General features: G+C 35.0%; 1 protein-coding gene across 1 annotated transcript; it reads right to left on the reverse strand.

Annotated features, from left to right (window-relative positions):
• Positions 1–51: 51 nt before the first annotated feature.
• cngb3.2 (cyclic nucleotide gated channel subunit beta 3, tandem duplicate 2) lies at positions 52–9,273 on the reverse strand. Its single transcript, XM_065259087.2, has 16 exons — positions 9,207–9,273; positions 7,389–7,549; positions 6,854–7,231; positions 6,500–6,708; positions 5,868–5,918; positions 5,700–5,786; positions 4,942–5,006; positions 4,733–4,855; positions 4,101–4,242; positions 3,732–3,891; positions 2,179–2,276; positions 2,023–2,106; positions 1,797–1,915; positions 853–1,005; positions 437–599; positions 52–171 (listed from the first exon to the last, which is right to left on the reverse strand). The coding sequence occupies exons 2-16, from the start codon at positions 7,447–7,449 to the stop codon at positions 145–147; spliced, it is 1,920 nt and encodes a 639-aa protein (XP_065115159.2). The 5' UTR covers positions 7,450–7,549; positions 9,207–9,273; the 3' UTR covers positions 52–144.
• Positions 9,274–12,868: the final 3,595 nt, after the last annotated feature.

Genomic DNA, 12,868 nt, shown 5'->3' on the forward strand with positions numbered 1-12,868 from the left:
CGTCCTGTCTCTCCAACCCAGTCGTGACACTTTCTCTTTTAATACACTTAATACGTTAAAACATATAATAAATATATATGAATGTAGATTAGTTCAAAAGATAATAAATACTAACAAATATATATGATAGCTATGTTGGTGGAATTATTGACGATCTGTGGTAGCAGCACTCTAGAAAAGATAAAGTAAATATAAAAAATTAATTAGATTTACATTTAGAAACACTTTTGAAACAATATATGCTATATATATATATATATATATATATATATATATATATATATATATATATATATATACATATACATATATATATATGTATATATATATATATATATATATATATATATATATTTGTGTGTATATATGTATATGTATATAATATTAACGTAACTGTATGGATCATTCACATTCAACTGAAGGTTTGGTGTCATACCCTAAGTTTGTCCAGAAAGCCTTTCTTAATGAAAGCACCTCCACCTCCTCCAAAGGCACGAAGAAGTTTGGGAGTGGGTGGTTTGGGTCCAAACAGAGCCAAGCCCTTCTTCTTCTCCTCATCGACTTTGGCCGCAGCCGGACCCTTGGCTTTCATCAGTTTCCTGTATAAATATGTTTCCCAGTATTTTACATTTCAGTGGTGGAGAGCCAAACTAATACTAGAACCTCAAGACCCAGATCAAAACGACCCAGTCCAAGACACAGACTTTGGTGGCAGTGTGTAGATTCTGGCAACTGATGAGTGATGATAATCAGTTTACTGCTTAGCTGATTCATTCAAATGAACACTCGTTTGAGTGTATATTTGTCTGTCTGGATATATGAACAGCTGGTTTGAAGACAACCTTCACTCACCGTCCCTTCCTGGCAAGAACTTTCTGCGATTCAGGATAGTGAATCAAGATATCGTTGAGGTCTTTCTTGTCCAACACAAAGAGGTTGGCAAACCCGTGAGCAGCTACATTAGCCGTCCTCCTGTTTCCTCCATTGGCAGAAGACTGGAGAAGACTGGGAACAAATATACCAGACCTGTCAATCAACCATTCCCCATCCTGTGGGCGTGGCCAGTTCGAACTCCAAATTCCAATTTTGCATGCATATGATACGCCCCTTCTCGTTCACTTTATACGACACATCTTTTCGTGTCATTTTATGTATTGGTTTTCATTCTTTTTCTGTTTTTAAACCATTGTCGCTTGGCTTTTGGGTCCGATTTGGGATTTACTTTAGGATGTCATTTAATATATAGGTTTCTCCATGTTTTTGTCTATTTTTTAAACCATTGTCGCTTAGAGTTGGGGTTAGAATTGGGGTTTGGATGTCATTTTATGTAACAAAAAGTTGTTCCAACCCCAAACCCAAGGAACAATTGTAATATACAGGGAAACCAATTCATAAAATGACACAAAAATATTAAGTGAATGGGAAGTACTGACGTATCATATGCACGCAACTTTGGAATTTGGCGTATGTGTTGCAAGACTTCACATTGCATGCTATTTATGAGCAAATCATGAGAATGGGCTGAATACAGTATGTACTGTATACATTGTGGTACCAATACCTTTTAGGTACCAGTATGCACCCTTTAGGTACAAAGATGAACTTTTTGAAGGGTACTGCACCATTGACAGCCATTGTTTTGTTTTTTGAGAGTGTATGATATTTCATTAAAACCAATGAGATTTGAAATACCAGATATCTGAATTTAGCGCTGATGTGCATTTTTTTTTTTTTATTAAAAGCTCAAAATATCAGTTGTTTTCTCTAAAAAAAATTTACATCATTTAAAAGTTTACCTGATCTCTCCGAACACACATCCCGCCTTAAGAGTAACAAAGACAATCTTATTGTCCGGTCCACCGATGACTTGTACCTCTCCAGCTTTAATGATGTACATTTCTTTCCCAATATCCCCCTGTAGAAATAAAAGAGAGTCAAAAATTTAGTTTTGATGGCTGGTTTAATGTCTTATATGGCACGTGTACGAATAATAAACTGAGAAAAATTATTCATAAAACTTACCTTCTTACACACAAAGTCTCCAGGCAAATACACAATTGACTTTAGTCTCAGTAGCATATCCACAAGCATCTGATTGTCACATCCCTGTAGAAGAAACAAAACATTAGATAATTGACTGTATGACTGTATGTTTTATTGTTAATGAACCTGTCCCACCTTGAAGAGGTCAATCTTCTGGAACGTAGCAAGATTGATGTCCACAGCGATGGCCGTTCTCATTACCAATGGCATCTGTTCCAAAAGCTCAGACTCATCTGAGAAGTAAAAGAATTTGTGAATTACTTTTAAAGGGGACATATCATGAAAATCGGACTTTTGTGTTATAATTGGGTCCCCAGTACTTGTATCAACCTAGAAAATGTGAAGAAGATCAGTCCAGTAACTTAGTTTTGGTAAACCATTCTCCACTAGCATATAAAAAATAGGTCATTGAAATTTGGCTCCCCTTGTGATGTCGGAAGGGAATAATACTGCCCACGGCACTGTCATTTAGTGCAGAGATCAACTCATTTGCATTTTAAAGGACACACCCAAACGGCACATTTTTGCACCTACAAATTGTCAATTTTAACATGCTATAATAAATTATCTATATGTATTTTGAACTAAACTTCACATATGTACTCTGGGGACACCAAAGATGTTAAAAAAATCTTGTGAAATGTCCCTTTTAATACATATTATCGACCTTCATACACATTGCTTAGTTTAACGGGCACTGAATGTCAATTTGGCACATGAAAAAAACAGTAGATATGGAAATGTATACATTATAATTGCTGTATATGCGTCATGGTTTTTACAATCTAAAAAAAACTAACATTTAAAGTTACATATATAAAAGGTTTTTGATAAACATTGGGAAGTAAAAGGGTGATTCAAAAGAAATCCAGACTTAGAAGGTGTCCAGCATCAATTTTTTTTTAAAAGCCATTGAAGTAATTTGAGGTCTGAACTTACTATAACCATTATTATTAGAGGATTTTAAAATATTTCCTATAGAATTATTTACATTTTTTAAGATTAGCATTATCTTTACCGCAACATGATATTACATTAAATATATGCATTTACAAACTCATGTTTCGGTAATGAGAACTAAAACGTTGTCTAGGTACTATGACAAACCAAATTTCAACTTTTATCTGGAGAGAAAAAATTACATGGTAGCCATCTTGTGTGTCACAGTCAATTGTGTCCCTTTCAACAAATTTTTTTTTTTTGAAAATGTTAGTTCCTTGACGGCTTAAACAATGATTGAAAATCTTTGCAGAAAATGAGAGAATTGGTCTTGGACACATTTATATTCCTTATTATTGTCTCTACATTTAACAATGATCACCAAATACCACATGTTTCTTTACTGTAAATGTTTATAGTATAACATGCACTGAAGCTTTTTTATTTTTTAGATTTTTTTAATTATAAATATTTCCATGTCAAAGAACCCAAATCCAGTCATGGACACGTTGCGGTAATGAACATTTTCCGCTTAAATGTGGAAAAAACAACAAAATTGGTTTGTATGATGTCATTTAAAATCATGTGAAAAATAGTACATAAATAGATGTTTTACTTTGCATTTACTTTTCTTATCAAAATGTTTCATGACACCTCATAAGTCTTATTTCGCAAGAATCACCCAAAAGTGTTTTTTTTTCTCTGGATTACTCATTTTAAATAATGTTTACAGTAAACTTAGATTTTACCCAGCATGCCCTGAGAGTACCAGGTGTAGTTGTACCAGGTGCGAACTCTGGTCTGCACCAGTTTTGGTATGCGGTTTGTCACCATGTAAGCCACACAACCATCCATGGATGCACGGAAGTAGGTTTGCCCTGCAGTAGCAGCGCCAATGACATCTCTCATCTGTAACAAGAAACAAATCTGGTCGATTGGTTGCTTTCTACTGTTATTGTGTGGTCACTACATATCAGTGTGAAAAAACAAATGAATTGATGCTATGTTAATCTTTTTTCCAGACTAAGACATTGTAAGATGAACTTGATTCATGACTGAAGGGAGAACTTTTAGGGGCGGGATTAAGGGGAGGAGCTTATGATCATCACATAATGTACCTGTCCAATTAAACTTGAGAAGACAAAGACACCAATGAAAAAGTTTGTTAACTGAAACGTGATTTCAAACACTGTGTGAGGCTCGGGTAGACCACCGATGTTGATCAGGGTCCGCACAGCAAAATAATAACAGCGTAAATACCTGTAAAAGGCAAAGTGAGAGAGAGAATATTAGTTTAAAGGTATATTTTGATTAGTTTAAAAGAAGGTAAAAAGTCTGTTTTACAACAATTAAGCGGCAGACATCAGACAAGCCTGTTCAGCAAAGCCAAAATCAAACACAAAAGAAGCTTTGAAAATGACCAACAAAAAAAACCACGAAGCGCTTTAGGACCAAAGCTTCACAGACAAAAGTCTACCTGTCCGAGAATGATGGACAAAAATATGGCACCGAAAAAATAGTTGGTCATCTGAAAGATTTGACCAAATATGGTCTCAGGAAGAGGAAGTTCTGCGATCATCAGGAGAGATTTTTCCGCATAGAAGAAACAGCGCAGGTAGCTACGAGAATACGAAAACCCAAAAGCCGGCTGTGCTATTACAGTAATTACATACTTTACCTTAACAGACCAAAAAATATAAAATAATCTTTATATTTTGAATGAATCTGAATAGTAGATAGAATAACATACGCGCTGCCCTGGCCGCTGTACACCCATTTGGTCTTTCCGATGCCCTGGTAGTCAGATGCAACGTAGTACATACAGGCATTGAGGTGAAGCATGAACATCAGGTATCCAATGGTACGAATTACTCTTAAAAAAAGAACAACAAAAAAAGAAGTATGATCTGATTGGTACGACAATATGATCTAGTAAAAAGGAAAGATTTGGTTACATACCTCCAGATGTACGCTCTTGTCAAAATACCTTCCAGACGATCACTGAACTCAAAAAATGCCTCGAACTTCAGAATAAAACAAAATATCAATTAAAAAAATCAAGATAACTGCATATTGACAAGTATGGTTCTCCATGATTCATCATAGCTACCAGATAACCTGTAATACTTAAAAAAAATTAACAAATACACAATCACAAAGTTGATCTAATAAGTTAAATCAACGTCAAAGTTTTTGAGGCATTTTTATTTATTTTCTAAGTAAAGTCAATTTATTTTCATTACAGTGGAGCAACAAATAATCTGCATCAACACAAAACACCGCAAAAAGCTTCTTCTGCGTCTGGTGTGAACGCACCATGACATTTGTCATTCACAAAGTTAACCATTTCTTGTCACGTATACATTTGATATTAAATATTTAATCTAATTTGAGTATGCATGCAGCTAATAACATGAAATACATTTTACCCCAAAATCAGCACAGTTTATGCACACAGAAAAAACGTACAAGAAGGTACAAAACTTGCTATCACGACAGTCATTACCCTTTAAAAAAAATGTATGCATATTGGTATACATTGGTACCTTATACATACTGGTACCTAAACTTTAGGGTACATAACTACACAATTTTTTTTTTAAAAGGTAACGTCCCTGTGATGACTTTTGTATCTTTTTTCTGAGATTGAGTCTGCAGGTGGCTTCTGGATCTGCCATAAGATGACAAGCATTTACAGTAAGTGTAGTGTTCATTACCTTCATTATGCGATTGATCCTGAAGACGGACTTGAATCCAAACAGGAAATATAACAAGTCCAGAGGAAGAACTGACAGAACATCACTCTGAAATAACAAGAAATAAGGGTTTCTTTACACTGTTGTTTTAAACGTAAAATGTCAACAAATGTCATCTTTTTGCTTTACCTGAAACCTCCCAGATTCCCGGTATTTCTTCTTAATTACAACTCTGTCATACTGAAAGAAAATTGTGAAATCAGATACTTATTTTACTGCACTTACAATTGAAGTCAATGGGGCAAATGTATTACTGTAGTTATTAATGTTGTCTCAGTCTTTTATTGGCAGGATTACTGTATTTACATAAACCTTTAGTTCTGCATTACAGTTGTGACAATAAAGCCATCATGATTTTTGCTACAGATTAACTCTAAATTATTTTTTGTGGCAACACTTGCTGCTAAACAATGCAATAAAACCATTTTTGGCTGTATGGTTCCATAAAGAACCTTTAATAAAAGCTTTTTTGATGTGGAAAAAGTTTCTTTTAACTGGCTTTCTATGCCATTTTGCACCTTGTTCTCTTCATGTGTTCAATACTTATTCCCTGTGTCATTTCACTTTATTTATTATGGCTCAACTTGTATACTTAAATGTTCTGATTTCTTTGTACGAATTCAATATTTGGCTTGATGGCTACATCTGGTTGAAATGTTGTGTCAATAGCCCACTTAGAAATACCCTTTCTGATAAAAATGCTGATGTGTCAAATACTTATTTTCCCTGCTGTATTCCTGCATGGTAAAAGGTTTCCTTACAATGATGTCTCCACCCTTGCAGAACTGCAGTCGCGGTTGGAAAACGATCATGTCAATGATATAAACGCAGTCAGCCATGAGGTCCAAGGTTATCCACAATGGAATGGTCTCTGGGTTATGATACGGGAAAGCCATACGAACTGGTATGTACCATAGGTTATAGTTGAAGGCAATAGTTACCACGCTTAGCCAAGCGATATACCTGCGGTCTAGGAAAAATAGAATCAAGAATTATGATCTGAGGTTTTAAAACCACACAGTGGTTGTTTTTTTAGGAAATCTGTTGACATATTCAGTAAAGTCTAAAATGTCTGCGGCTTACTAAATAATAAATACAGATTTGTAATTTGTAACCTGTAAAGGGGTCGATGGATGAGCCCAGCTTTTTGTCCATTTTGTCCTCAATGGGCTTCAACAGGAAATCTAGACAGGTGCAGTGCATCTTTGGACACATGGACTTCTTCTCTGTGGTTGTTTCATCTTTTTTCTCGTCCTTCTTTTCTTCTGGCTTCTTTGCGTCCTTAACATCCTCCTCTTTTGTTTTGTCCTCTTCCTCTTTCTTTTTTCTTTCCTCTTCCTCTTTCTTCTTTCTTTCCTCTTCCTCTTTCTTTTTTCTTTCCTCTTCCTCTTTCTTCTTTCTGTCCTCCTCCTCTTTTCTTTTCTTCTCTTCTTCTTCTTTTCGTTTCCTCTCCTCCTCTCTCTTCAGGTAATCTTGTTTCCTCAGGACAGGTGCTAGATGAAGAACAAACATTATGCTACTGTAAAATATCTATGATAATACAATGACCTACTAAATTATTAATACAGAAATGGACTAAAATGTTATGCACACTTTAAACCCCCTGTATATTATTTTATTTGATGTATGACAGTGTTGATCTGTACTCACTGACTGGTGGGCTTCGCTCTGGAGAGGACGCATAGGGATCAATGACCTTCTCCTTGAACATTTCAGTCCGTTCCCGTAAGCGTTTAACAATCTCAATGAGTATATCATCTGAATGCTTGTTTGTCACGATGGCCCGGACAAGTGGAGGAGGTGCTTCTTCTCTATTTAAGTCAAAAATACAAAAGGATAAATTAATAAATCAGTGAAATTTGTAAAAGTAACATCCATTTCACAAGGTTGACACTAAAATGTTGTAAGCACCCTGCTGAAAAAACCAGCATCAAACCAGCATGGGATGCTGGTGCTAATGCTGGTTTAGCTGGTGCTTATGCTGGTTTGTTGCTGGTTTAGCTGGTGCTAATGCTGGTTTGTTGCTGGTTTAGCTGGTGCTAATGCTGGTGCTGGTTTGATGCTGGTTTAGCTGGTGTTCACTAGCAAACCAGCACCAAAACACAACATATGCTGGTCTTGCCGGTATGCTGGTTTTTTCAGCAGGGCATGTGGATTGAGACATGTTATTTTTATATAATGCAAGCCAAACAGCATATTTAAAGGAATTAAGATCTATTCCCCACTGTTGGTTAAAACAAATCAACAAATATAAATATATAAACAAACAAACAAAACAGTGTTTACAATGCGCACTTACAACAAGCAAGCTTTCCGAGTGTTGAAGGAGCTTAAAGGAATATCATTAGTTATATGGTTATAAACTAGTCATATTTCCTAATTAAATTAGGGCCTAGGCTTTAATAATCCCTGTACGTGAAACCACCCCTAAAGTCTTTTTTTGGGGGTGGAACTACTTCTTTACACTTCTAGTAACCGCACTAATTCCTATTGGCGGATGTTTTTTCTATGTGAAACGTCCGTCTTTGGTATCCTTGCACAGCTTTACACGTCAGCTAACATTGATTTATAAGTTAACTATTCACAGAAACGGTTAGTAAGCGATTTTTACATTAATATCTTATAATGACAGACATACTGGTTAGCTTTTCTGACCATTTTTTTTTTTGACACGATGTGTATGTTGACATCTATTCCCGTGCAATGACTTGCCTCATAGACTGTCATTAATTGTATAAGCTGCACGTTAAACATTACTAGTGAGTCAATACTTAACTTCTTTTTCTTAAGTAATTTAAATTACCACACTGAATGGCGAATGCCCATTAACATTATTATTTGAAATTCATAAATTACAGTGAGTTAATCGATTTAAAACTAAAATACTAATATATATGTAAATATGTGACATTATGCTATGTTAATATAGTGTGAATGTTTGAAACAATTGAGACCATACACAAAAGGATGTTCATAGTAGATAAACACTAGTTAGTAGTTAGTTACACTGTTTATTCCTTTTGTTTGCTGACCTCTACTGGTCATGACGGGTCATTACAACACGTGCCAAAATGTTGTTGGTAAACAATGCCACACAGTAAATACACATTACACTACATTCATATATCTAGAGATGTTATAAAACGCTACAAATATATTGAAAACATTTCACAATTATATATTTTTCTTTCTTATTTAGCTTTTTTAACCAAAACACTGTAAATCTTATAATCTCTTCTTAGCTCCATGAGTCCTTACCATATAATCTTGCTGGTCTCTGTTGGACAGTCATGGATCTTTATCCAAACATAAACTCATCCCAACATCCCAACTTGAGTTCAGACTTTAACCTATTAACTTTCCTGATGCACATTACTGGACTTAATTGTCTTAGGTTGGCACATATGACCATTTTTCTTATTTGCAGCTGTAACAAGTTATTAGATAAAAACTTTATATCTGTTTTACCCCTCAGCAGGTGGTTGGACATTGTCTGCAGGCTTCTCCTCCGGTTTCGGGGATGGTTCTGGTACCGGTGCTGGTGCTGCCGCTGAGGAAAAACAGTGAGCTTAGTTTCACACATGGGATCTATGCCAGGAGTCAGTTTACAAATGGAGTGAGTGACCCCTGAAGCTGCTTACTGCCTGGTAATAAAATCATCACCAGCATTAATAGAAACGTATATAAATGCCTCTCTTCTGGAAAATATCTTTTTGCAGGTGTTTACAGAATGACTGATGATATAATTCAGAGGATAATTACAATGATAACAGATGACTCACTAGGGGCTTTATCATCTTTCTTGTCTCCGTTTTCCTTGTCTGCAGCTTTTTCTTCCTGTCAGTTGCAGATATCAATCATTATTAGTAGTTTTGCACACACAACAACAACATTCTCAAATATGACAAGTGATTGTTTAGCTAAATTGTCGTTTTTTTAATCACCTACAACAGTAACGTTTATGTTCTTATGGGATGTTAGCAAAATATTATGGTGTTGCTGTTAAAGGGTCACAGATCATTTTAAACCAAGTAGTATAAATATTAAGTCTAAACAAAAAATGCACACAAAACCGCATATTTTTCTGATTGTTACTCTAATCTTAATTTAAAATCTAAATAACTTACCTTGGCAGATGCTGGAGGAGGAGAAGGGGCTGAAGCAGAGCCGGAGGTTGGGGTGGGACCCACGGTAGGACCCTTCATGAGTTTCCTCAGCTTGCTGAACATGGTTTGCTTGCAGACGGTGTTTGAATACTGTAGATCACCGATCTGTTAGAGCTCTCATCGTCTCCAGTCTACCTAACATTACAGCCTGATTCAATTAGTGGTTTTAGACCACTAATACCCACCTTAAACAGACCTCAGACGTGAGCTGAGGCCACACTTCATCACAGAGAGTAAATGCGGTCTAATGAAGTGGGTTAAGAAACATGCTTACAGCCACATCAAGCATTTTAAAATGTAAATTGTAAAACAAAATATTATTCTTTAAAAAAATTGTCAAGTGTCTAGATTTCTGGTCTAGATGTTTGTTTTTACAGTATATGTGGTTGGCAAAATGCTCTAGTATTTTTGGTTTCTCTGCATCACAATACTCTTAAGGGAATATTGGTTCAGGGAATTCATTGGTGCATCTGTGAGCTGTTTTGCTGGATTAGTTTAGCTCATATGGAGCAGTGGACCACTTACTTAATTAAACCTTATAAGCTTTTAGTTCAGCTGAGGGGATTTACTTGTGTGGTTTCAGAGGTGGCTAAGAAGACTTCTTTGATCTCACATCCTCCTTTCTTTATTCTGCACATCTTCATATGAAGTGTTTTCCTGTTTTTAATTTAAAATATATTAATCTTACATAGCCTGCTGCATATTTCAGTGTTTAATTGGGTTAGAGGAAAATATTTAATTAAAAAAAAAATCACAAAATGTTCATACATAAATTTTCATTTAAGTCAGAATTTTTAGTTTATTGGCAAATAAGTACACTCTAAATAAAAATTGGTTGGTTCAATTTAAAAAAGTAAGTGTTTATGGTGCCTTAAAGGAAAACACAACTATTTTTCAATGTTTTACTATGTCCTTACCTTAACGAATTAATACATACATATCTTCATTCAAAGCGTGCACTTAATCTTTGTACAGCTTGTCGTGAATGTGTTAGCATTTAGCCTCATTCATTCCTTAGGATCCAAACAGGGATGAATTTAGAAGCCACCAAACACTTCCATGTTTTTCCTATTTAAAGACTGTTACATGAGTAGTTACATGAGTAAGTATGGTGGCACAAAATAAAACATGTTGATTTTTTAAGCGGATAAAAATGAGAACTATATTGTATGGCGGAAGAGCACTTAGTTTGCAGCACTTCGACCTCTGCGCGCAGTGACATCATCACTCCTGACTACTCCCCCTATCGCTCAAACTTCCGTCAATATTACTGCACCCGAGGTCGAAGTGTTGCAAACTAGGTGCTCATCTGTCATACAATATATAGTAATGCTGACATTGCGGGCACGCGCGTCGATTTTCTGGGTCGAACTTCTGGGTTTCAACCTGCTTGTTACTTTAAGATGCGTGTCATGCAAGCAAAAACATGTGAATAAGCAGCATTTTCGGTCACACACCTTCCTTGTACTACGGTGGCCCTGAAGTGCAAACCACAACAACAAATTACTAAACAACAACAACAAATTAAAAAACAGCACAACAAATTAAAAAACACTGCAGCAAATTAAAAAACAACAACAAATTAAAAAACACTACAGCAAATTAAAAAACACTACAATAAAATAAAAAAACAAATACAAAATAAAAAAATACTACAGCAAATTAAAAAACACAACTACAAATTAAAAAACACTACAACAAAATAAAAAACATAACAAAATAAAAACACAACAGCAAGTTAAAAAAACACTACAACAAATTAAAAAACACTACAACAAATTAAAAAACACTTGTTCTGGCAAATGCATAAATGTAAATATACACTCTTAAAACGAATGTGTTAAATTAACACATCTTGTGTCTAGTTAAGGACAACACATCTAGTGTGTTGTTTTTAATTTAACACATCTCTGTGTTATTTTTGGAACAACACACGTTGTGTTGTTTTAACACATCTTGTGTTGTCCCTTTTATTTTTTATGAACTTAAATGATCCTGGATGTGTTAATTTTAACACACTGTTTTGTGTTAAACTATTTAACACATTATGTGTTATTTTTAACACATTATGTGTCATTTCGTGTTGATTTTGAGTTCATATAAATAAAAGGGACAACACAAGATGTGTTAAAACAACACAAAGTGTGTTGTTCCAAAAATAACACAGAGATGTGTTAAATTAAGGACAACACACTAGATGTGTTGTCCTTAACTAGACACAAGATGTGTTAATTTAACACATTTATTTTAAGAGTGTAGGCGTAAATAAATATGATAATTTGTATTACCACAGTATTGTGCATCCCTACTGAGTAAAACAATATAGATTCTAATAATTTACATTGCCATTTAATTTCCATTACTTTCATGATCTATCAGCAGTTTATCCATAAAACCATTACAGAATTGTGATTTGGGTCTTAATAGGATTTTATGTTGTAACCATTAATCAAATAACATCCCACTAATAGAACTCAACACATACCAGTAAAGACCTAGAGAGAGAATTATAACGTCATACCAGCCAAAATGATATTTGTCACATAAAAATTTACTTTTACTTTAGGAAATGAGTGTAATCTGAGAAGGCCACATGGCTGACACAAGCCTATACGGTATGTCTGTTACCATAGCACACAGCAATAGGGCAAACACAGCCGGCTATTGCGCTCTACTCACTCCACATCAACAAAAATAGAGTCTTTGATAGTTCTTAAAAATATATAACATAAATAAAGACACCTTGAACATTATGGCTCTTCAAACAATCACACACAGATCCCTACATTCAGGTAAGAGATCATCAGTGCAGTATGCAGATCAACATAAAATGAAATAAAGACCTTGTTTTGTCCTAAAGGCTTGCATAATGATTTGTATATTGGGTGTCTGGGTATACTGGATATACATTTTTAAAACAAAAACACGGAAAAGAGTTTTGTTGGCTGTTGTTTGTCTAGTACA

Source organism: Paramisgurnus dabryanus, chromosome 22, assembly GCF_030506205.2.
Source record: "Paramisgurnus dabryanus chromosome 22, PD_genome_1.1, whole genome shotgun sequence".
NCBI classification, from domain to species: Eukaryota; Metazoa; Chordata; class Actinopteri; order Cypriniformes; family Cobitidae; genus Paramisgurnus; species Paramisgurnus dabryanus.

Bases quoted from the DNA above. Each gene is read 5' to 3' on its own strand.
- cngb3.2 (XM_065259087.2), bottom strand. From the start codon at position 7,449: ATGTTCAAGGAGAAGGTCATTGATCCCTATGCGTCCTCTCCAGAGCGA. The intron at 6,709-6,853 runs GTTACAAATTAC...TATTTTTCCTAG, and splicing joins ATCCATCGACCCCTTTACAG to ACCGCAGGTATATCGCTTGG. The intron at 1,006-1,796 runs GTAAACTTTTAA...ATTTGTTCCCAG, and splicing joins TGTGTGTTCGGAGAGATCAG to TCTTCTCCAGTCTTCTGCCA.